We start from the raw sequence: 24,341 nt of genomic DNA, 5'->3' as shown, positions 1-24,341 counted from the left end.
CTGCATCCAACAACTGAAGACTCTACAGCCAGCTAAACAGCCATCAGAATAGACCATCTGCTAGGCCCCAACAAATGTCAAAGGACTGAAGTTCTTCAGCTTGTGTGCTCAAATCACACTGGGACTGTGCTCAAAATCAATGAAAGAGAGTCCTGGAAAATCCCCCAAAGTTTGGAAATCTAAAGAAGCTACTGGTGACAATCAGCTAGAGTCCCCAAAGGGCTGTAGACAGAAGGGGGTTCCGATAAGGAAAGGTTTGAGATCTGCCTCAGAAGGAGCAGAGCAGTCAAGAGCAGAGCTAATATAACCTAATATGTAGGACCCAGTGCAAAATGAAGATGTGTGGCCTTTTATCCAAAAATCAGGTAAACAGTACCATTAAAAGTACTAAAATGTTTTCCCTTTCTACTGTGGTCTCTCTCACAACTCGTTACAGTGTTTATTCTGTTTGTAACTTTGATGTTAAAGAAAAAGTTAAAATTTTATATTATTAGCTTTAAAAATACATAAATAGGGTTTCCCTGGTGGCGCAGTGGTTGAGAGTCTGCCTGCCGATGCAGGGGACACGGGTTCGTGCCCTAGACCGGGAAGATCCCACATGCCGTGGAGCGGCTGGGCCTGTGAGCCATGGCCGCTGAGCCTGCGCGTCCGGAGCCTGTGCTCCACAACGGGAGAGGCCACAACAGTGAGAAGCCCATGTACCACAAAAAGATAATAATAAATAAATAAATAAGCAGTGGTGAAAGAAGAAATAAGGATGGAAATTAGGAAAAGTTGCAAAGTGAATGATGATGTCAAATCTTCAATCTATAGTTTGATGCAATCCCAGTCAAATGCCAACAGCTGAGAAGCCACTTCTAAAACTGACTTGGGGGGTGTCCCTGGCAGTCCGGCGGTTAGGACTCCGCACTTCCACTGCAGAGGGCACGGGTTCCATCCCTGTTCGGGGAACTAAGATCCCACATGCTGCGTGGTGCAGTCAAAAATTTTCCAAAATTAAAAAAAATAAAATTGAGTTGGAAATGCAAAGAGTCAACAATAGGAAAGGCCATCTTTAAAGCAGCCAGCATCAAAACTCCCTACAAAGCCTCAGCAACCAACACAGGGTAGCACTAGTGTGGGAGAGACCGACAGACCAGTGAATGGGAGTTCCCAGCCTCCCATGTACACAGGTGACTGATGACAGTGGTGCCGCAGCAACGCTGGGGCAAGGGGTTGCTGCTCAACTGGAGAGTCACGCAGAACACAACCCCTGACCCCTGCCACACACCAAGCGTTCCAGGTGGGAAGTAGATCTAAATGTGAAAGAGAAAATACAAGGCTTCTACAGTATGACAGAGTAGACCGTCCTCAGGACCTGGGGATAAGCAAACATTTCCTAAGTAGTACATAAAAAGTACACAGCAAAAGAAAAACTCAAAAAACTGAACTACACTGAAATTACGAACATCTGTTAATCAGAAGGTGTCGTTAAGAAAGTGAAAAGGCAGCCAAGAGTGAGACAAAACATTTGTAATATATACTTCTGAAAAAAGTCTTATATCTAGAATCTTTTACAAACCTCTACAAATCAATAAGAAAAAAACAACCCAATAGTTTAAAAATGGGCAAGACTTGAAAGGCGTTCACAAAGACACCCACACGGCTAACAAGAGTATGAAAAGGTGCTCAATAGTCACCTGGAAATTACAAATTAAAACCCAAATGAGGTACTACTACACGTCCATCGGAAGGGCTAGAATCTGAAAAAGGGACAGTAGATGTTAAAGCAACTAAAATTCCAATATGGTGCCTGAGGACCACTTTGGAAAGCTGGAAAAAGTCTGGCAAAATCTACTAAAATTGGACAGACATAACTTCAGGTCCCAACAATTCTGCACCTAGGTGAATAACCAACAAAAGTGCACACACGCTGCACCAGGAGAGACGTGCAGAGCAGCCCGTCCAGGACACTCTGCTCTGGGTGACTGTAGATTCCTACAGTGGAGCATCACATGGCAGGGAAGACGGGCAAACCACCCCTGGCCACCCCGGCAGTAATGCGGGGGAACTCAGGCATGATGCTGAGTAAGGAGGCTAGACACACGCCGACACTTCCTGTGAGACTCCATTTGTACTAACTTGAAAGGCAGGCAAAATTATTCCAAAATGTCAGAAGACAGACAGGCAGTAACCTTAGTGGAGCAAAGACTGCAGGGCACCCCAGGGAAGCTTCGAGTGCTGGAATGTTCTGCATCTGGCCTGGAGGTGGTTCCAGGTGTGGAACTTAGCCGACATGTATCAAGCTGTACATGAGAATTATGTGTTTTGCCATATGTATACTATGCTCCTAAAAAATTTACCAAAATCAACCGATAAGAAAAAGCTCAACAACTCCATTAAAGGTGAACAAAAAGCACGGACCGTTCATGGAATGAGAAACGCTGACCTTCACTCCAGGGCAGCCAAGACTTGCCACCACCCTCAGGCTGACGGAGGGGAGAGGCAGAGCTTGGCTGCTAAGCAACAGCGCTGACCTGCACACGGGCCCTTGGGGGAAAGCTCCCACTCCTGACATAGGGATCCCGGGGCCCAGAGAGCTTCCTACAGGTACTTTCTCAAATATATAGAAACACTCGTGGGCACAGACAGTCACCATGGCATTGTCTGTAACAGTGAAAGACTGGAGAGGTGACACCAACAAGACAGTTCCCAGCGAGACAGTGCGCGTGTCCTCAGGAGGGGATGGAGATGGGGACGTGAGCGTGTGGCACACACAGATAATCCGGTCACCGTACAGACAGGCAGGGAAAAGCGGTTCAGCACTCAACGCTCAGATAAGCGTGGTCAACAGCTCGGCTCGGCGGCCCTGCGGTGCAAGGCTGCTCACCTTGGCTTAACCCCACGTTTCTCAGACCTACAGGACTGTGATCCTTTTGTGCTAAGACACAAAATGAGTTCACGGGAACTTCAGAGAACACCACCTCCTGCTCTCCCCGACCCAGACCCGCCCTGAGTGGGGCTGAGAGCACTGCGCAGCACGCACCTGGGAAGAGAGGGAGTTCTTGTGAATCTTCTTGTAGATCAGCGCCGGGCAGATGAAGCAGATGAGGCTTCCCATCGTGGCGCCCGTGAGGCCCAGGATTGTCTCCACTGGGAACAAGGGTGACAGGGAGGGGTGAGCTTCCAGCGAGCAGGGTGAGGAGCCTTGCCACTAAGGCGCATCTACGCGTGCCGCCGGACAGCAGTGAGGAGCGGGGCACAGCCTTCTGTGCCCACGAGGACCCTTGGGGTGTCCGATCTGACAGCGTCAGGCCAGGCGCCTCAGGCAAGTCCCCTCCTCTCTGTACCTCAGCATCCTCGCCAGTGAGGTGAGGCTAACAGCACTGCCCGCCCCATGCTGGGTCCACAACGCTGTTACGGCTCCTCGCGGAGCGTCCGGGCGGCCAGCGGGGACTTCTGGGCCAGATCATCTTACATCACCCCACCTGCCACCCAGACAGTGACCGAGCAGGGCCTGTCCTGGTTGCGTGGGGAAGCTGGGAGCCTGGAGTGTGGGGCTTGGGGGTCGCTACCTGGAGGGCATGCAGGGCCCACTCGATATCTGAGGACAATGAGCTTTGTCTGTGCTGGAGCAGGACATCGGACAACAGAAATCTTGACCAGGGCCCTTCCCTTTTCCCTCGGTGATGTGTCAACAAATTCAGGAGTCAGCAGTAAGGACACTAACTTCACACACATCAGGCCTGGGCCCCGCATCGCAGCTTCCACCCACGTGTTTGTCACATCAAGCTGCAGCGTTTTCTCCCAGGCCTTTCTCAGGGAGCCAAAGAAAAAAGTGCCCAAGAGTCTCGAGACTTTTTTCTGACCAGAGAGGACGGTGGTGAGACTCTGAGCGCCTTGGTTGAACACCGGGACCTGAGGCAGGGGCGCACAACAGCAGAAAGGGGGCACGGGGCAGAATAGGCCAGCAGGAGGCCAGCCACCGGAGCAGCCCCACTTACCATTTGGGATCATGATTCCACCGACCATGGTTCCAAACACAACCGAGAGGGTGAGGGCTTTAAACCGCAGGGGCGGCATGTAGCCTCCGGCAGCAAAGGTCCCATCTTTTTGCTACAAGAAAATAAAAACAAGGTTCTGAAATGACCAATTTCCTCTCCACTCTGCTGTAAGCAAGTCCTTAAAGGGCTCTGCCAACACCCCAGGTAGGTATGCCCGGGAGGTGGCAGGCAAGCACTCGGCACAGGCAGATGTGCCTGAACGTGAACCTGCAACCAGAACCGCGGACCCCAGCAAGGTCCAGGCTGCTCCTCACAGCAGCTACGGTGGTAAATAACAACTTCGTTCTGAGATACGAAGAACAAATCCTTCTGTTCTCCTTTTAGAGCAATGCCGTGAGAGAGATTTTTTAAAATACTGCATAGCACGGGAAACAGAACACATCCCCAGTTCACAGTGACACGCAGTGGGTTTCAGGGTGCGGTGGGTCCCCCATGCACACAGACACACTCGGCTGCGCCATCCTCGTCTCCAGCAGGCGCGTCCAGGAAGAAGACAAGGGGACAAGTCAAGTCATTACATGCTGTAATCGAGCCAAAGAGACCACCTCTGGCCTCACCTCCGCATCCATAGGCACAGGGGCACCGGAAGTACCTCATCAGGCTGTGGTGAGGACCAAAGGAGGTGATGGGAGTGAAGCTTCTAGAACAGTACTGTGCACACAGGAGGGGCTAGTCATGATTACTATTGCTGGGCTAGGAAAACACCACTCAAGTGAAGCTTCAGACCCTTCCAGAACTACAGTTTGGAGGCACCCAATGTCCAGAAATTGACTTGCACAGGCAGCTTCCTTAGGACAGACTAGTGAGGGAGGTTGTTAGGTCTACACCTTCTGACTCAGAATCCTACAGAAATTTACCCAAGAAACACTCCAAGAGGATAAGAAGAAATGGGCAGCTACATGCGGGAAGGGGGTCACGAGAGTCACCTGTGATAGGTCAAGGGTGAAAGACCAGCAATGAACAGGAAGTGAGAGCAAGGGCTTAGTGATGCTGGGGATTTCTATGGATACACGTGGACTAAAGACAGGAGAAAACACAGCGAGAGGAAATCTGCAAAGAGAGGCACGCAAACACCAAGGGGAGCAGGGGGGTCACTCGAATGAGGACAGAGGCACGCAGGTAAGTTTTCCACTTGAATTAACATTTCCTTTAATACTGCTACTGATTTTCTAATTTAAAAAATCATAAAAACATGTTATTTACAGAAACACAAATGCTGTTCAGATATGAAGTACCTGTTTGCATAAAACAGAGGACCCCATGGCCGCATAAGCTGGCCGGCCGCGCCCCCCAGGGGACAGAGCCTTGCTTGGTGCCCAGGTGCCTGAACAGCTAACAGAGGTGGGGCAGGCAGCCAGTTCTTCAGGACTGGGGCTCTGCCACAAGGTGTTGTCCCTCGTGGCAGAATCCGTGGGAGGCTGCCTCAACCATGCGCCAAGCCACATGGACGAGCCCGGTTCCGGCTGTCCTGGAGGTCTAGGCAGCCACCCACCCCGTGTCTACCAGACTCTCCCCTCCCCACCACCATGGCCTAAGCAGTTCAAGTGGCCACCAGGAGTCCTGGCTGACACCACAGACCATGCTCAAGGACTCGGGTGGGAACACAAGAACCACCGCAGAGAGACGGGGCCAACCCCATGCCCTAGCCCTTGGGCACGAGCTACCACACTTGCACCTCTTGTTGTCAACTGGGCAGGAGTTAGAGAGCCAGGGGAATGCGGGTTCCCACTGTACATTTGGAAAACTGCCTACACAGGACTACATGGCGCTGGGCCTACGCACACGACAGCAAACAAAACTCAGCCTCTCTCAAGGTTCAGATGTCCTTTGTCAAATTATCAAAACTTTCCTGTACACAAACGTAAAGAGAATGGTGGGCTGACCCCAGCGTTCATCTGCCCACCCGGCCGGCCATTATCAGCTCCTGCCAGTTAAACTGGCTCTTCTGAGTTCCCAGCCACTCCTCTCCCACAGAGTTGTGCTGAAGCAAGCCCGATTTCCTGCTGCTTCTCCGATGTGGGGGACAGCAGGGAAGTCACAGGACACGAGCCTAACCTGCTTGAACACTGGGCCTGACTCCACATCTCCTGCTGGAATCGACCCGATTGATCTGGGGCTCTGTTCTCCAAAGTTGGTTAAAAAAAAAGATCCCTATTAAAAGATTTCATTTTAATTGGAGTTTTTAATTTTTAACTAGGAAAAACTCTTCCTACTACCGCCCAGGAAAATAAAGAACTAGCAAAAGCCACCTGAGGACAATATAACTGAGACCAGGAGAGAGACAATTCCCAGCAGACGCCGTCTGAGGGGCCCTGAGCACCTTACCTGCTGCTCGAAAAGCAGCGTGTTCAAGGCCTGTCTGCAGGGCAGGATCATCATGGGGAAGCCCACGGCCACGGACATCATGAAGCCCACACGGATCATCTCAGTCACCGGGTTGGAAGGGAAATGCATGAGCACGTTGCCCGCGGTGGCCTCGGTGAAGCTCACGTAGCCGAAGAAGCCCACCTGCAGGGAGACGACAGAGGGATGGGGGTGGGCATGTGTTGAAAGGGGCGCACCCTCCCCGGAACAGCCGCGAGCCTCATCACGAGCAGCTGCAGCAAGACCAAGGCTCCCCAGCTCCTGGTTCGTAAACAACCTCCTTGACAAGCAGAGGCTGAAGGCCTAAAGGTGAGAGTCCGATGTGGCTTCTCCCCACTTGGACAACAGGGCACCAAGAGAAGGGAGCTGCCTGCATGGAAAGGGAGCACCAGAATGCCCCATGAGCCCCGCAGAGGGGCTGGACTTAATCTGGCTCAAAACCCAAACCATGGGGTAAATCAAGGTCCCCACAAGCTCAGGCTCAGCATGGACAACAATCTGACGGACCATTTGTAAAAACCGACAAGAATGGCGGAACCACGAAGTTCAGGGGAACAAGCCAGAGGTTCAGTGAATTTATATCTCTATTTGCCATGTACAAAAACAACGAAGAGGAGAATTAAGAAGAGTGGAGGGAAAATCTACCAAAACATGAACTGTATCTGCATCTGTGGGCTGGAACTTGTGATATTCTTTCTCTGCTATTTTACTCTCTCCAATTTGTCATTGATGGACCACCTTTCTACAGCAAATCAGCAGAGGTCTTGGGGAGGCTCCAGGCCCTGTGCTGAGGCACCCACGCTCCTCCCGGGATGGGGATAACGCCACCACCTGGGGAGTGGGCTCGCAGGTGGCCCTGGAGCTGAGCTGAGGCGCAGAGCTGCCCAGCGGCCTGCAGGCACTGCAATGGGAAGGAGCAAGGGCAGGCCTGCGCTGGGGGACTGGAGGAACTGTGCAAGGGGGTGGGGTGTGAAAGGGTTCCTACCATGACATAGAAGGTGGTGACCACGTTGAGGGAGGAGGCGAAGATGGAGCTCATGGATTTCACTGAGGGCTCATCCAGGCTGTCATAGGTGGGCAGGACCTGGCTGTATAAAAACGAGCGACTTCACGGAGCCGATTCCAGAGACAGACACACCTCCCCCAGAGCCCCAGCCGAGTCTCCAACACCTGCCTTCCCACCACGCTGGCCACCACCGGAGCTGAGGCCGAGCTCTCACAATACTACAGACAGTACTCAGAGCCCTCCCCGAACGTGCTCTCTGTAAACATTTCAGAAGTGCCACAGGATGAAAGGCCGTTTGTTCCACTGCAGCAGGAGCGTGACCGCTCCGGGCTGGGCTGAAGCACCCCATGTTTACAGGGGAAGCAGGAAGCGGTTCAGAGAATCGCTGTCAAAAGAATGGAAAGTTAAACAAACAAGCCGGGCTGCCTGCCCATCTCAGCGCCTCAGAGAGGGGCTCAGAGCCGGCGTGGACCCAGCTCTGCGACGGGAAGAGTGGCTTCAGTCCACGGCCCACAGCCAGCAGGGCAGCACCGCCAGGCCTGGGAGGGATGCGTCCACGCAGGTTCTCTGCAAACAGCAGGCAGGGACCCGGCACCTGCGAGAGGTGGGCCCCATGGAGGCAGACAGGAAGGGGCGGGGGGTAGGGAGCCGGGGGTGTGGGGGGGACGGGGGGCTCCTGTGCAGCCCCGAGAGGAGAAAGCAGGGTAACGCTGTGCTGAAGGCTCAGGCTCAGCACCAAGGGAGACGGGGCCAGCGGTCACGCCACGCGGGAGGCCGGGAGGGGGCGCATCAGGACATAAATGAAACCACAATAGTCAGTGGAGCCAAATCCCAAAACCGCCTTAAAAAAAGTGAAAGGAGAACAAAGAGGACCCGCTAACGTTATTAACAGCAAACTACAAGGATGAGGATGGGGGAGGCCTGGCCGGCAGAAGCTGGCACCGTCCCCTGGCCCTGCGCACCATCCCATCAGCTACCCCCAGTGGGCAGGGGTCACAGCAGACAGCTGTTCTCACCTCAGCCCGGCTGAGGGCAGCGGGTGGCCACACACCCATGCAGCCCAGGGAGGCAGCAGAGGACCTGCAGGGGAACTGGCACCATCATCTGGGTGCTGACCAGCTCCTTGGGCCAGAGTGGGGTCCATGCCAGGGGGCCTCAGCACCAGATCTCAGGACAAGGGCATCCCGCCCCGGCCCCCAGCACACACAGGGAGAAGTCCCTGCCCAAGAGCCACTGACACTGCGGGGAGGGGGCTGTGCCCTGAACGTGGGGATGGATGCATGTAGAACAACCATGGTCCCCGCGTTCCTCCAATCCTGCCTGGGCCCCAAGGACCCCTGATGGTGGCAGCCAGACCCCCGCGGTGGGCCAACCCAGCACCCGCAGAGCACTTGTCCCCCTCGCTGAGCATCCCTGTGACTCAGTTTATCTGAGTCAGAGGAGTCCGCCTGTCCCCCTGCACAGCCTGGGCCTCCACATGCTCAGTGCTCTCTCCGAGCTTCTCTGGGTCACAGGGCCAAGTGGTCCTGCACCACCACGTACTCATTTACTGCGAAGTCAGACCAGAAAGGGCCACACAGTGATGGCACAGCGGAGGCCTGGCCCGTGCAGGACGGGGAGACCAGCCACACGGCCAGGCCCATGGTCACGCGGCAAGAGTAGCAGGGCCCCCACACCACACGTGCTCTGGGGCAGAATTGCAGGGAGGGAAGAGCCGTCTCTGCCCTTGGATGCCCCCAGCTCTGGACCCCTCAGCACTGCTCCCCAGGGAACGTGAGTGCCTCTGCAGGCCCCATGCTCTCCATGAGCGGCAGATGGGACATGTGCTCACAACCTCCTCCGGAACCCATAACTCCACCTGAGAACCAAACCCAGCAGACGTGCCTGACTACAGAGCAGCCACCACCAAAAGCCCGACCAGGGTTTATTTTCAAAGAAGCAAACTCAGACAAAAAGGACAACCGGTAACTAGGTACATGGCAAAAGGATGTAACTTCTGTCACTGATTGTAACGGGGACATTAAACAGCAAGAGTGGAGAGTGTTCTGGTGGAAACCAAGCTGCCAAGAGAGACGAGAAGTGGGAAACCACGATTTGGATCTCGCGTGTGGGTGTAAACACAGCAGTCTGAACAGTCTCATCTGTCACGTTAGTTTACGACTGGCACAGTTGATGCCCGTAGAGCTGTGGGGGGCTGCTCTGCCAGCCCCCCGCCACCGATGGTCCCTTCCTATCCCCGCCGGATTTACGCCTCTCTTTTGAGCAGGTTACCACCTGACTGGGCATGAATCACAGGTTCCTGTCATTTGGTAGAGAAGATAAGGCTACTGGAATTAAGGAAATAGCTGCTCTGCATTTACAAAGCCCTGCGTGCCAGACAGCGCACGCCTGCTCACATGCACGCGCGCACACACACACGGGCCTCTGAAAGCATCCCAGCGGCAGTCTGAAGTCAATGTTTGTGCAATTTCCTCTTAAATATTCCCACACGAACAGCTAAATTCTGGCAAAATGCTCGGGACTCTGCGAGTCAGATGGTTTGGGGCTGTTCTGTGTTCCCCACAGCCAACTCTACTCGTGGGGGATTTGGCAAACTCGGCGCTCTCACCAACAGTGCCGGCAACACATCTCAGGAATAAAGTCGATTTCTCCCTCAGTAAACATCTAACTCCCACCCTGAACCCAAAGCAGGAAGGCCATGGTGAAGAACACGTTACTCCTCGTGGCCTGGATCATCCACCTAAGAAAACAGTGCTTTCCTCTCCCAGGATCGTAGCCCCACCTCGTAACACATTCACACCCGGGGCCCCGGGAGCAGGCAGTACTTACGACTGGCAGGCAAAGGACATGCCAAAGATGGGGATGCAGCGGAAGACGCCCTCCCAGCGGATGTAGCTGACTCGCCGCAGCCACTGCCCACCAAAGAGGCCGTGCTTGAGGGAGGAGAGCATGATCTGTGAGGAGAAGAAAGCGGACCTTGGCACCAGGCAGCAGACACAGGTAGGACTCGGGCCAGGGACAGGCAATGAATGGATGCTGCCTGCACCACAGTGGGCCACGGCCCACCAAAGAGGCCGTGCTTGAGGGAGGAGAGCATGATCTGTGAGGAGAAGAAAGCGGACCTTGGCACCAGGCAGCAGACACAGGTAGGACTCGGGCCAGGGACAGGCAATGAATGGATGCTGCCTGCACCACAGTGGGAAAGAGACAGCCTGCAGGCTCTGGCACAATGCAGCCTGGTGCCACCAGCTGGAGGGGCCAGGGGTGGTGCACGGTCCCGGGGCCGCTGCCCTCTGCTGTGCTGCAAGCTGGCCGGGTGCTGCCCAGAGAAGCGCACGCTGCAGGGCCTCCTGACATCAGGGGCAGTGCCTGTCCAGGGCTGCTTAGCGCAGACGGTAAGCAACGAGGCCCACCTGGTGGGCCCCAGTCGCCTCCGGGACAGGACAGTCCCCCAACCTGGCAGGTCCTTGCTGGTCCTGCACGGACATGATTTAAAAGACAAACCCATCAAGGACAGGGCTGTCTGGAAAGGAGGGGAATGGTCACTGGGCTGGCCCTCACGGCCAAGGGACACTGAGAACACTGCCCGGTGCTCGGTCTTCTAAGGAAAGCCCACTGCACAGATTCTCACGTTCTGCTCCCGCAGGACTGATCAGGGGCTCAGGCCCAGGGGCTCCCACTGAGGGCCTCCCAGGCTTGGGAGGAAATGTGCACCCTGAGTGTCAACTCCACGCTGCATCCCACCCCCAGCCTGTGATAAACACTCACTGGAAAACAACTGCTCGCCCCCTTGTGACAAAAGGCTGGCCTCGTGACTCCTGGCCACAAACCCCATGTGAAAGGTCTTTCGTGAACTGAGGAGCATTACTTTCACTCCCTGCCCTGGAGGCCTCCCCTCCCCTGCCAGCTCTGTCAATCCACCGTGCCCCTGTGGACGATTCTGCATCACCTTCCTGTCATCCTTGGAAGGCAGCTGGCGGCCCCACACTCACCACGAACATGAACACGGTGTAGAAGACGAGGGCCATGGCGCTGAAGGACTGGATGGAGGCCATCATGTTCCTCTGCAGGCTGAGTGGGAGCACGATGCACAGGGACACCGCGAAGAGCAGGAGCATGCGGAAGGTGCCCGTGACCTGGACGGAGCACCAGGCGTTGCCCAGTGAATCCCTGGGTTTCCCACCCAGAGCCCCGGAACTGACCGGGGGCCCAGGGAGCTTCACCACACAGCATGCTGGTCTCGGCCCTCCTCCCACTCCCCGTCTGAGATGTGGACTTAAACAGTGTCCCTGGGCTGCCACGCAAGCAGCCACAAGCCTTCCAACGCACCTGCAGATGTCCTTACCTGAAACCCAAACAGCCGAGCAAAGAAGTTGGACCCCAAGTCGCCAATCACAACGTAGAAGGCGATGCAGGTTCCCAGCATCAGCCCAATCATACTGCAAGGAAGGCAGGCGCGGGCTTGAGAGCTGAGCACCAGGGTCCCGGGGAGCCCCAGACGTGCCCCCATTCCTGCTGGGTGGCCGCTGACACGCGCGACAACCCAAGGGAGGGGCTGAGTGGGAGGCGTGGTATCAACATTCAACGGTTTACAGGCTTTGGCTGTGGAGTTTGCTATTTTACTCAGAATGAATATTGAGTAACACTGAACTCTTTTTTACATGGTATTACATTTTTCTCTCCACAGGAGGTTCTACAAGTTCTTTCAGGTGCTACAAAAATGCACTGTGATGTTAGACAAGTTAAAAGAACAATTGACCACTTTAGAAAGGGTTATCCTTTTCAGTTTGCAATTCCCTAATTTAGAAGCCTAAAAGTGCAATTTCCCAGCCATCTTTTCATCTCATAAAATTTTACTCCAAAGGGAGGATAAAAGTTTAATGCCACCTTTATGCAACAGTGTCCAGGGCAAGGGGCGGGGTGGGGGGTGCGTACGAGCTTCAGGAACAGAACCAAGAGATGAAGTGCAGCCAAGGGAGCGCCCCCTCGCTATGTTCCCTGGGTTTTCCATTTTTATATTTTTCTTAGTAAGACTTAAATAAGGCCTTCAGCCTTGACACTACTCATTTTAAGGGTACGATAAACTGAACTTTCAGCTATTTAGTAAGTAACACTTCAGAGAAATATTTTAAGCTATGAACCAATCCGCATCTAAAACATACGGCTCATTGTGTAACAATCCTCCAGTTTCTCTTTGGCCACAAGTGAAGAACAGAGAGAATTACCCTAACAGAACGGTACCACCTACCTGGTCTCCACCAGCATCTTCCCTGCTTTTCCGTAGGCGTGCAATGCTAGTGGGCGGAGGGTGGGGGAGAGAATGAACAGCTCAGTCCAACAGTGGGAGAAGCACATCAGTAAAAATGTTACCAATAAAAGCTGTGAAAGGCAATTTGACAAAAACCTGCAGGTCTGGAGTTCCATGGATGTAAAGGGGATATTTTAAAATCTTAGTTCCATGGATATAAAGGGGATATTTTAAAATCTTGGTCCCATGGTTTTTTTCAGATCTACCTTCAACAAACAGGAATCACAGCAAATAAGAACAAAGCCAGTGTGGGTTGGTTTTCTGACACACACAAAAAAAAAGGAGAGAAAAGAAAAGGAAAGAAAAAAGACAAGAAAAACTGTCCCAGTGAAGTAACAGTTTCTCTCTGGGCAAGCTGGGCAGCTGTGAAGGAGGCCTGCCTGGGCAGAAGCTGCACGGGGCTGGGGGGTGCCCAGGAGCGCTGTCAGTCCAGCCCCAGCACATCTGGTTTTCACAGCCACACCAAGGGGACCTGGCTAAGGGCCGCTGTGTCTCCTCTGTGATTTCAGAAGAAAATCTCAGACATGGTACTTTGGGACAGGAGGGGACAAGTGCATCCGGGCCTGCCGCCACTTGCCCTGCTGGTGAACAGTGCGTCCTACAGCGGAGAGGAGGCCCTCTGCCCTTCCTTCCTGACAGTGGAGCTGCTTCTAGCAGAGGCAAGATTAAGAGCTGACTCAGCAGGTCCCTCCCAGGACCTAACAGTGGCCGGGAACCCCTGCGTCCCATCCTCACAGTCCAGCAGGACGAGGGCAGAGAGAAGCTCTGGTCTCCCAGGAGCAAGCAGAAGGGGGTGCGTGTGACAGCACAGCCCCAGCTTCCTGCCCCTGTCCCACCCTCACACAGCACCAGGGCCACCCAGAAGACTGGGAAAGTAGGGAACATGAAGGCCGACTGATATGAATGAGTCTAAAGACGCTTGTTACTTTCAAATTACTTAGGAAAAGGCATGACACTGCCAAAAGCAAGTGAGCGTGGCACCTGACCCGGGCTACACGGCCACAGGGCAGGCGGCCTTGAGAAGCAAAGGGGGTCACTCTGCTGGGGAGGTCACTCCAGCCTCCCCAGCTTGTCTGACTACTGCACAGACACTCTCACCTCAGGGTCATCTAAGACACAGAGCCCGGTGCCCCAGACGTGAAGGTGCCTGGGGCCCAGGCATCCCATTCCTTTTCCTTCTCCAAAAAGAAGCTGGGTATCTCAGCATATTCCAAATGCTCAGAGCACCCTGCCAGAGAAAGTTCCAGAACACACCTGCATTCTGGACAGAGGAAGCTAAAGTTGCTCTAGGATGCCAGAGGTCAAGTCGGGAGGTGGCACCTCTTCACCCAGAAAGACTCGACTGGTTCCTAGAATGACACCCTCACGGGGCTGCCCCCAAGTTGCTGCCTGTGCTGAGACGGCCTGCAGTTCCAGCCCCGTTCTCACCCATTCCTCATCTGGGCCAGCCCCCCACACACCCCACCCACCATTTCAAGTGTCCATCCCTCAGTAACCTCTAATTCCGAGTCACAGATACAAACACCTGGCAGCCCCCCGGCCCTCAGCCTCTTGCCTGGTAAGCTGGGGACTGCCCGCCTGCCCCTCTGGGCCGGAACCACAGCACCAGACCTGCCCCGAGAGTCTGGGAGGAGCGTGCGGGGTGGGCTCTGAGAAGGCGTGTCCCTTCCCCACGCTCCTGGGTTGGGCCTTCCCTCTCCATCTGTGACAGGCTCGCTGCGGCTCATGAGCCAGGCCTCACGGGGGCCAGGAGCCGGCACTCCCAGCAGGTGCGGAGCCAGGACTGGTGTCAGGAGGGGCTCTCCAGTCTCCCTGGAGACACTGGCTCAGCTTGTCCTCCTGGGGCCATGGCCTCGCCCACGGCTCCACGGCTGCTGCGCACACAGCACTGACTCTTAGCCCGCCTCGTTGAGTGTGGGACCCCAGCCCCACTCCCATACTCACCACCCACAGTCCAAAGCCTCCTGCCCGCTAGGCAGAGCGGGGAAGCACGCACCAAACCACGCTGTTCAAGCTGAGGGTGACGACCTCAACCCAGCCCTTCCCAGAGCCAGGCCTTGGATGGCAGCTGACTCCACACTGCCATCTGCCAGGGGGTGATGAGCATTTGCTGGATAAATGAGAGGTAGGGGGTGCAGAGAATCCTGGGTGTTAGAAAGGTTGGGTTTACGACCCTCATCTCCCAAGCCAAGTATCCACAGGTATAGGTCGCACAACTGCAGACAGGCAGGGAGAGACAGGTCCTCTGCAGGTCCCACCCAGCCCATGAGCGGGAAGCATGCTGACCAGGGCCACAGAAACCTGGGCGGGCGGATGACAGGACCACAGACGTGGTGCCAGAGCATCTGTTGCGCACAACTGAGCACTCCGAGGTGGCGGCGAGGCCTGGCCACCCTCCTCGTGCAGGGCCCGGGTCAGAGTGGTCTCGAGGGAGCCACGACTTCTAGGAGCAGTCGACTATCTGACATAGCTGTATATCTTCTGAAAATGGGGTTTGAAAAGTCCACTCAAAAGTAGGCCATGCAGGGCAAGGGAGCAGCAGGTAGGAAGTGGATAAAATTCACAGAACCAGCCCATAAGCAGCAAACAAGACACCACAAAAACACACACAAAACACCAGTAAAAAAATCCACCAGTGCTGTATTTTCCCAAACTGGCAAAGTTCATTCTCCAGAGATGCCTACGCACTGGCCAGAGCAGAGTGGGCAGAGCTATGGTCATTTCCAGGGACGAACCAAACAGAAATATCACAAACTCAAATGCTAGAAAACCACTGACCCGTTCCTCGGGGTGCAGACAGTTTTAAAAAGGTTATTTGTTCAAGTTGTGATGGCCTTTCTAGGAATTTCCACACCATGGCCTGTACTGTCTCCAGGTCTGTCCATCTCCTTGACCCCCACCTGCCTGATGCCCATGGGCCCAGCAGACAACATGTGTTGGGGGCTCTGTTGACAGAGACCGTATGTCCCCGGGCCTGCGGCACGAGGATACAGCGAGCACTCTCTTCCTGGGCCACCTTCTCTGGCTGTGGAGCGAGCTCTGGGCCGGGAGAAGGCAGAGGACAAGAGAAAGGCCTGCAGGCACAGGAGATGGTTCAGGAAGTGTGGGAGGGTTGCTGGCCCACAGGGTCCGAGAGATTCCCATCTCTTCCTGTCTAGGGCTCCTTTCCAAGTGGTGGGGCCTCTCCATTTCTGAGACTGTGCCAAGACAGAGCCAGGACGAAGGGCAGCTCATGCTGCAGGCTGGGCCTGGGGGACTGTGGGAGTTCACACAACTGAGCCATCTTGTTTGGTACTGAAGACATAACCAGAGACCACTGGTGGTTTCAGATCCTTTTTGCTTCTAGCAGTTAGAATCAGGCTGCAGTCACCACAAGCAGTTAAAGGTAGGAGCCCCAGCCAGCCATGCAGAAGAGTGTCCATGGGTAGTTTTCTTCAATCCTTCACAGCTAGCCAAACCAGTTTGCCTTCTCAGGGACTTCCTAAGAATACTCAGACAGGCAGCTGTCAAAAACCACGTCCTCCCCAGGCCAGGGTCACCCATCCTCTTTCAGGGCACAGCCAAGCACTTCGTGGGATGTCTGCTACAGGAACCCTCAGTGGGGAGAAAGAGTCACCCTAAAGGTCATGGCCCCACAGATGGAGGAAGGAACTTGCCCAGGAGCACATTTCATCCCAAGTAGAATTTGGTCTCATGTGGGGGGTGAGGCGGGGTGCAAATTTAGCTGATAAATTTCACTTCCCCAAGTGACTTCAATAGCAATAAAAGAGTCTGATGGGGACTCCCCTTGTGGCACAGTGGTTGAGAATCCGCCTTCCAATGCAGGGGACACGGGTTTGAGCCCTGGTCCGGGAAGATCCCACATGCCATGGAACAACTAAGCCCATGCACCACAACTACTGAGCCTGCACTCGAGTCCATGAGCCACAACTACTGAGCCCGCATGCCACAACTACTGAAGCCCATGTGCTTAGAGCCTGTGCTCTGCAACAAGAGAAGCCACTGCAGTGAGAAGCCTACACACTGCAACGAAGAGTAGCCCCCGCTCACAGCAACGAAGAGTAGCCCCTGCTCGCTGCAACTAGAGAAAAGCCTGCGCACAACAACAAAGACCCAATGCGGCCAAAAATAAATAAATAAATTGATTACTTAAAAAAAAAAAGTCTGACATCACCATTCTCATCAGAATGGAGAGAAGGAAGCAGCCCTTCAGTTTTGAGGTCAGAACAAATGCAAGTACCTCCATGCCAATGCAAAGTAGGCAGGCTGGAAGGAAACCAGAGGTCACACTGCCAAAAGCCCACATGTGGGGCCTGCAGATGTTTTTATTTTGTTTGGCCCCTGGAACTCTGCACACCATTTCCTCTTGCTGCCTCCTCTCTGCCGTGAGAGCTGTGAGTTGAGGGCCCAACCAGGCCCTCCATGAGCAGACACAGCATCCTGGCCACACGCTAGCTGGAAGGTGAGGGACTTCCAGCCGGAGGACAGGAGTTTTCCCCAGAAGTGCTCAGGGCCAGCTCCTGAGACCACGTGCATCGGTATTTCAACACCCACACCATGTATCCCCAGAATGGAGTGCAGAGCCGAAAGTTCCGAGGCGGTGGAGAGAATGCAGCCTGCACATCACCCTCAGGGGGGCAGGAGAGTGAGGGATCCTGCCCTCAGAGCCAAGTTGCCCAGGAAATAGTCCAAACTGAAAGGAGGCGGAAAGCACAGCCTTCTCTGCCTCGGCTGAAATCAAAGGAAGAATGAAAGATCTAGAGGAAACAAAATTGCAACCAACAGCAACAGGAAACAGAGGACGGCACTGAGGAGACAGTGACTTGCTCCCAGCTACAAACCCGAGCCCAAGGACAGTCTGCCCATGGCATTCAAAGTGGGAATGTACAGCAAGATCCCAGTCAGGCAGCTCGGAAGGAAGGCTCTGGGGACTCTTGGGCACAGGAGCGGAGGCTGCTGAGGCTGCCTGAACTGGGAGAGGGCTCTCTGTGTGGATCTGCATAAAGGGGAGACAGGAGAATGAGTATCACCTCAATTTAAAAATGTGTGTTGACGCTAACAGTTTTTTAAAAATTGCATTAAATTTTACAATAAGAAACTGCTGTTCAAAAGACTCTTTAAGAATAAAGTGGGGGCTTCCCTGGTGGCGCAGTGGTTAAAGAATAAGGCCCAAACCCCCAGATTGAGATGCTGCACTTCTTAAGAAGGTACTGAGAAAAGTCCAGCGCTCCTTAGGGAGGCGATGCACTCACCCAGGCCGGCGTAGGTCCTCCGCTTGCTCAGGCTGGCGGCTTTCACCAGGAACATGCACGACTGGTGCGTCATCCAAGAACAGAAGACCAACAGCAGGGCCCCCAGGACAATGCCACACTGTAGAGTTGGGAGAAAAAGAGATGTTAATAAAATAAAACTACCCGACATCTTTACCTCTCACACTGAACAGCATGCACGACGACCAATAGCCCTCCCCACGGTCCCCCTCACCAGACACGAGGCCCCAGCTCTGTTTAGTTCCCATGCCTATGGGCGGTGGTTCCTAGCACTAAAAGGACAATTTCCTGGATGTGGTGGCCACAGGCTCTGTCCAGAGATGTAAAGCCTGTGCATGACCCCAAAAGAGCACCAGGGACACCGTTTCCTTCCCAGCCCCTCCCAGAGTCTCAAGGAACAGCAAGGGGTTGCCAGTCTCTCCAGTTCCCTGCAGACACCCTATAGCAAACCACATTCCAGCCACTTGGATCAACAGCTACGAGTGATAAACACATTCTGGAAGGAAGAGATTAAAAATGACATTTACGCCTTTCTTATAAGTTAAACAGACACTCACCATCTGACCAGCAATTGCACTCCTAGGTATTTACCCAAAAGAAATGAAAACATGTGTTCATGCACAAACCTGCATGCCAATGTTTACAGCAGGTTTATCTGTAATCCAAAAACTGAAGAAACAACCAACTGTCCTACTAGCATCTAGCAGAGCGGAACGCACACACAGCCCACGACCCAGCTCTGCTGCACGCAGGTCACCACCCCACAGAATGCGTCCACGGGGTCAAAGCCTGTGCTTTGTTCCTAAGCACTCCAAATAGGAAACATCATGCCTTCCTAGTAAAGGTTAAAAAACAGATAAATTGAGGAATGCTAGCCAGATATCAAAATGTACCTACAACAGGAGCCATTCAGGTAAAGTTAAAATCTGGCAACACTGACCTGTGGCACTGGAGGTAGGAGGGGGACCCTCAGTAAGAAGGCAGGGCTGGAGGGTGCTGGCAATGCTGTGCTCCTTAATCTGGGAACTGGCTACATGTGTTTGTTAACGTTATGAAAATCCATCAAAAGTACACCTAAAATGTGTCCACTTTTCTGTATGCATGTTACACTTCAATAAAATGATAATTCTTTCGGAAAAGTACCCAGATTACTAAAACCAAACAAACAAAAAACGCAAACCAAAACTTTTTAAAAAATGACCTGGCTGCCAGATCAAAACACACATCTCCAAATTACCTGTTGGCCTCACATTGTGTTCTGGCTGACGGCTTCTCACGGAGAAGATGCTGATGAGTGAGTGTCCTAACTCAGCCAGGCCCTCGGGACAGGGCAAACCACTTCCAGGTCTTGGCTTGCATGCAGACCCCCACCTCTAAGCTCTTACCCAGGCAAGTCAGCCTGACCCGTATTTTTTTTTTTTTTTTTTTTTTTTGCGGTACGCGGCCTCTCACTGTTGTGACCTCTCCCGTTGCGGAGCACAGGCTCCGGACGCGCAGGCTCAGCAGCCATGGCTCACGGGCCTAGCCGCTCCGCGGTATGTGGGATCTTCCCGGACCGGGGCACGAACCCGTGTCCCCTGCATCATCAGGCGGACTCTCAACCACTGCGCCACCAGGGAAGCCCCTGGCCCATGTTTAAATGCTCTGGCAGGGGCCTCGTGCCCAGCACATGGCAGATACTCAAATCTGAATCATCAGAGCCCTGCCATGGTGGAACCTGGCAGACAGGCATCAAGGATGACAGCACTGCATTTACAGACGCAGGACCAGTCAACTACACATCCCAGGATGCAGTTCTGTGCCAGGCAAGTCTCAATGCACGCTGGGACATGTAGTCCTTCCAGAAACAGAGGTGGCCAGCCCACACTAGGATTCACATACCGAGACACAGATGTTGCCCCAGGGCTTCTAGAAGCCGCCAGCGTGGCCTTCCACATAGGCCTACAGTCTCTGTCCTCCTGCCAACATGCTCACCAACCAAGTCAGATCAACCACTCACACGAGAACCGTAAATGCATTTTCTTTCTTTTTGCTATTTTTATCCAAAAGATGCTAAATATGAAAAATGAAAAGTGTTAATCTAAAATTAAACGACTGGTGCCCATTTTCAGTTGCAAAATGTCCATCTTATTTTCATTTCTCCACCTATTTGGTTTCATCACATAAGACTGGTCTTTGAAGCCTTGCTGGCCACCTGTTCTTCTCTGGTGTGTCCCACTCCTCCTCCCCCACCCTTAAGCAACCCAGCTGGTGGACAGCTCCTGCCCTAGGAGGCAGGTGGAGCAGCACCTCCACCGTGGCACACAGGAAGCTAAGAAGTTCATTTTTAGGAAAGAGGTTACCCAATTTGATAATTCCATCAATCTCCCTTTTCTAACGTACCAAATTCCTGTCTATTTGTGAATTAAACAGAAGCCAAATGAATCCACACCTCAAAAATGGTAAGTTTCTTTCATGCAGTATTTAATGTTGGGATGACACCAATTTTTTAACATTTCCGACTTTTTCAATCAAGGTAACATTGGCATACAGTGAAACGCAGAGATCTTAAGCGTACACTCTGGAGAAATTAGTAATCACCTTGTAACCAACACCCCAATCTAGTTCCAAGGCCTTGGGGTTTGACTTGTGTGCTTCTGAATACAAGTGCAGTCAGATCAGAGTTTTAAAAAATAATAGTAAAGAAAAAGAACACTGAACCCTGTGGTCACTTTCCATTTTTGAAAGATCATTCTGCTTTGCTACACTTGCACTTCGGTCTGTTATTAATTGTGCATAAGTTTTTCACTTAGGAAATTCCTTCGGTTTCTCTTGCAGCCCCGAGGCGGGCAAGCTGCAGGGCCGCCTCCCCCAGCCCTAGTTCCCGTGAGGGGATGAGCCCGGGGCGGCGAGGGAGGCGACCACTGCCCACTGGACTCACCTGTTTGAAGCAGAAGGGCATGGTGAGGACACTGACACCTACTATGCTGTTCACTATGTTCGTGATCAGCCCCCAGTTGGAGGCGGCGGCCGCAGTCATAGCGTGGGGTCTGGGGGCCCGGGAGCCCCAGTCCAAGGCGCCGGGACGACGGCGGGGCGCGAGACCCTTAGGGGCACGGTTGGCTGCCTGGAGGAGGCGGCCTCACGGGAAGGCGGCGGGAGTAGTCAACCTCCAGACCCCGCCGGACCCCGCGGCCGCCTCATGGCTTCGTCCCCCGCTGGCTCTCGCTGGCCACCCTCGTGTCCCCACGCCCAGACCCGGAGGAGCCGCGGGGTGCCAGCCAGGAACACCTCAGCCCGGCTTCGCAGCCGCCCTGACACACACACTTCCGCCTTCCGCGGGCTTCCCTGGCCGGAAGTGACGACGAGGAGGCGGGACTCGAGCAAGGCGCTCCAGACGAGAGGCGGGCCTGGGTGGAGCCTGAGGGGGCGGGGCCTGGGGAAGGCGGGAGGGCGAGGCCTGGGGGCGGGGCTCTGCGGGGCGCAAACCAATGAGAGGTGGGGGCTGGGTCTGCGGGGTAGGGCCTGCGGGGCGGGGCCGGGAGGCCGCTCACCTGTACCAGCACCCCGCTAATCCTCTTGTGGACCTGGGATCCTGAGCCGTGTCTTTCAGGGCCTGGAGCACAAGGAACTCGCCCCTGCGAGTTCCATTGTCACATACATATGGTATCATCAGTTTGGCCAATCTGGTGAATAAAATGGAATCTAACTGTGGTTTTTAATTTGTTTTCCCTAATTACAAATGAGGTTAATCATCTACTCATGTTTTTACTGTCCATTCACATTTCTTCTTGAAATGCTTATTCATTTTTGCCCATTTTTCTAATTAGCTGTTGATCTTACGAATTTTGCGTTATTTCAATGTGCTTTGTAAGTAGCCCTGTGTCTCTCAATTGGAGTTTGTCTGATGTCTCCTCACTATATTAGTTTTTCATTGCTGTCGTAACAGATCACCACAAATTTAGCAGCTTAACCAACACAAATCTGCTCTTACCGTTCTGGGGGTCAGAAGTCTAGAATGGATCTCACCGGACTGAAATCAAGATGCGAGCAGGTCTCCCCCTTTCTGGAAACTTTCGTTCAGACTCCATTTCCTACTCATTGGGTAGCTGGCAGAATTCAGTTCCTTCGGGTGGTAGGACCACGGCCCCCGTTTTCTTGCCAGCTGAAAACTGAGGCCCGTTCCCAGTTTCTAGAGGCTGCCTTCCCTGGCTCATGGCCCACTTCCTCCAACCTCAAATCTGGCAACAGGGTGAGGGGGTCAACACCCTCTCGCTTCACATCTCTGACCCAGCCAGGAAAAGTTTTCCAATTTTAAGTATTCATGTGATTAGATTGAGTCCATCCGGATAATCCAGGATAATCTCCCCATCGCAAGGTCTGTAACCTTAATCACAGCTGCAAAGTCCCTTTTTCCATGTAAGGTAACATATTCACAGGTTCCCTGGATTAAGGGGTGCACATCTTTGTGGGGAGCCAGTATTTTGCCTACCCAGACCCATGATGAAATTCAAGTTACGTTTCTTTGGCAGGAATATCATGGATGTGCTGCTGTGTTTCCACTGAATCCTATCAGGTGCCGAATGATTTTGATTTGTCCCATTACTGGTGATGTTCTCTCTGATTGCTTGATTAGATAGTTACATTAAAGTTACATCTTTCTCCTTTATAAAAAATGAGTGGTAAAAAAAAAATGAGTGGTTTGTGGGGAGGTATTTTGAAACTAACTGTCCTGCTCCTTGTCAAACTTGTAGTACTAATGTATCGATATCACTGTGGTTTCCTATTGTATTCAATGGGTTATCATCCATTACTATTGTATTCAATGGGTTATCATCCATTACTATCATTAGTTATTCTGATGCTCAAATTTCCCAGACTTGGATGGAGAGAGCCCCTTCAGCTGGCTCCTGTGTCCTGTGCTGCATCCTCATCATTCTCTGAGCACTTCCTTGCTTTCTTGCACAATTAGATGTTCCTAGCTCATCCTGTACTTTTCCAGAATCAATCATTTCTCCAAGGAGCCCTGGGTCCTTCCAGTGGGAGACTAATCATAGAGATGAAGATCTGGGCCCTGGGTGTGTGCTCAGCCATTGGGTTGCCACTGTTCCTGGTCTCTCGATGGACGGAATTAGAAGACAGATGTGTGTACCACACTCACATATAGATTTCTTCCAACGTCCATCTAAGTATATTGAAAACCACACTTTCACAGCAACATCGCCAAATACCGCTGGGGGTCCAGGTCCACAGCGTTCATCTTGGTATTCTCCCTTTCCATACTTGTAACTCCCGAGTTGATGCTCCCCTACCTCACTTGGGCTCCAATACCTCCAATCCCCTGGGATACCCCACCCCCATCCCAGACTCCCTCTCTATCCCACTCTGGTTCTGAGTGGCCTCCCACCCGCAATTCCCGCTGACACAGTCACTCACCTCGCCCTGCACCACCTAAAGGTTTAGGGACTGGAGTGTAAAGCAGGGAAGGGCAGGGCTGTGGCTATTTCTGAACCTACACCCCCTCCATTCTCGATACCGACTCATGAGTTCAATCAGCAGAGCTGACAGGACGCCACTGTTCCATGGGAGCTTTCTGGAGCACAAAGGCTTTGTGACCTGGACATGTTAATGAACCACTCTGAGCCTGTTCTGGGGCACCGATCACTGAAGTGGCAGCAACTTTCCATTTGGTCGCTGGAGGTGACAGCCTTGGGCACCATGGGGGGAAGGAGGGGAAGGGGGCTGGACGAGGGAGGGTCCCATCTCTGGAGGTTGGCGACTTAGGTCTTCAAACAGAGGGGGATGCTGACCCCACCTGGCACATCTGTAGTGAGGTGAAGGATCCTGTTTCTCCCACACTGGGGTGGGGGGCCGGAGGTGGTACCTGCTTTACCAAGGGTGAGCCCCTCTACCACCTCCTTCCCCTTCCCCTCCCTGTCCCCCAACTCAGTCCTCACCAGAGAAATAGAGGGACCCAGCCTGGGTTAAATCCACGTGAGAGTTGTGGCTGCTTCAGAGAAGGGCTTCTGGAGAAGGTGGCCTGGGCCCCAGGAGCTGGTGGTAGGCAGAGCCAGGGCCATGGAGCTGGCTGTGCCCTGGCTACCGGGACACTGGATCAATCCTCAGTGTTTTCAGGTGTAAAATGGGGCTGATGACACTGCTCTGCGATTCTCTGTGAGGTCACAGGTATAAGCCCCGGTGAGGGCTGATCCCTTCTCTCCTGGAGGGCATCATTGTTTTTCGGCAATCCTCTGCTTTTTCATCTGTGTCTCTAGCCTCTAAACCAGAGGCATGATGGGGGGCCAGGATGGTCCCTTGGAAATGAACACTAGGGGCCCTCTGGGGCTTGAGCATCAGGAACCCTGGCATGG

General features: G+C 53.5%; 1 protein-coding gene across 13 annotated transcripts in view; it reads right to left on the bottom strand.

Annotated features, from left to right (window-relative positions):
• Window positions 1-21,336, bottom strand: part of SLC38A10 (solute carrier family 38 member 10) — a 42,619-nt gene extending 21,283 nt beyond the window's left edge. For 10 of the 13 annotated variants that reach the window (XM_059046418.2, XM_059046420.2, XM_059046422.2 and 7 more), the window contains exons 1-10: window positions 20,912-21,330; window positions 17,974-18,091; window positions 12,662-12,707; window positions 11,759-11,852; window positions 11,406-11,549; window positions 10,243-10,367; window positions 7,393-7,495; window positions 6,369-6,551; window positions 3,984-4,095; window positions 3,026-3,132 (exon numbers count right to left, since the gene is read on the bottom strand). In XM_059046418.2, coding sequence (XP_058902401.1) covers window positions 3,026-3,132; window positions 3,984-4,095; window positions 6,369-6,551; window positions 7,393-7,495; window positions 10,243-10,367; window positions 11,406-11,549; window positions 11,759-11,852; window positions 12,662-12,707; window positions 17,974-18,091; window positions 20,912-21,010 — 1,131 coding nt within the window. In that variant the 5' untranslated portion in view covers window positions 21,011-21,330. Of the gene's footprint in view, window positions 1-3,025; window positions 3,133-3,983; window positions 4,096-6,368; window positions 6,552-7,392; window positions 7,496-10,242; window positions 10,368-11,405; window positions 11,550-11,758; window positions 11,853-12,661; window positions 12,708-17,973; window positions 18,092-19,228; window positions 19,705-20,911 lie in introns of those variants that run through there. The other 3 variants (XM_067022098.1, XM_067022102.1, XM_067022099.1) reach the window with 3 other exon arrangements.
• Window positions 21,337-24,341: the final 3,005 nt, after the last annotated feature.

The sequence above is a fragment of the Kogia breviceps genome, chromosome 19 (genome assembly GCF_026419965.1).
Source record: "Kogia breviceps isolate mKogBre1 chromosome 19, mKogBre1 haplotype 1, whole genome shotgun sequence".
Lineage (NCBI taxonomy): Eukaryota > Metazoa > Chordata > Mammalia > Artiodactyla > Physeteridae > Kogia > Kogia breviceps.
The sequence above is the reverse complement of the archived record's forward strand: the minus strand, read 5'-3'. Positions and strand labels throughout refer to the sequence as shown.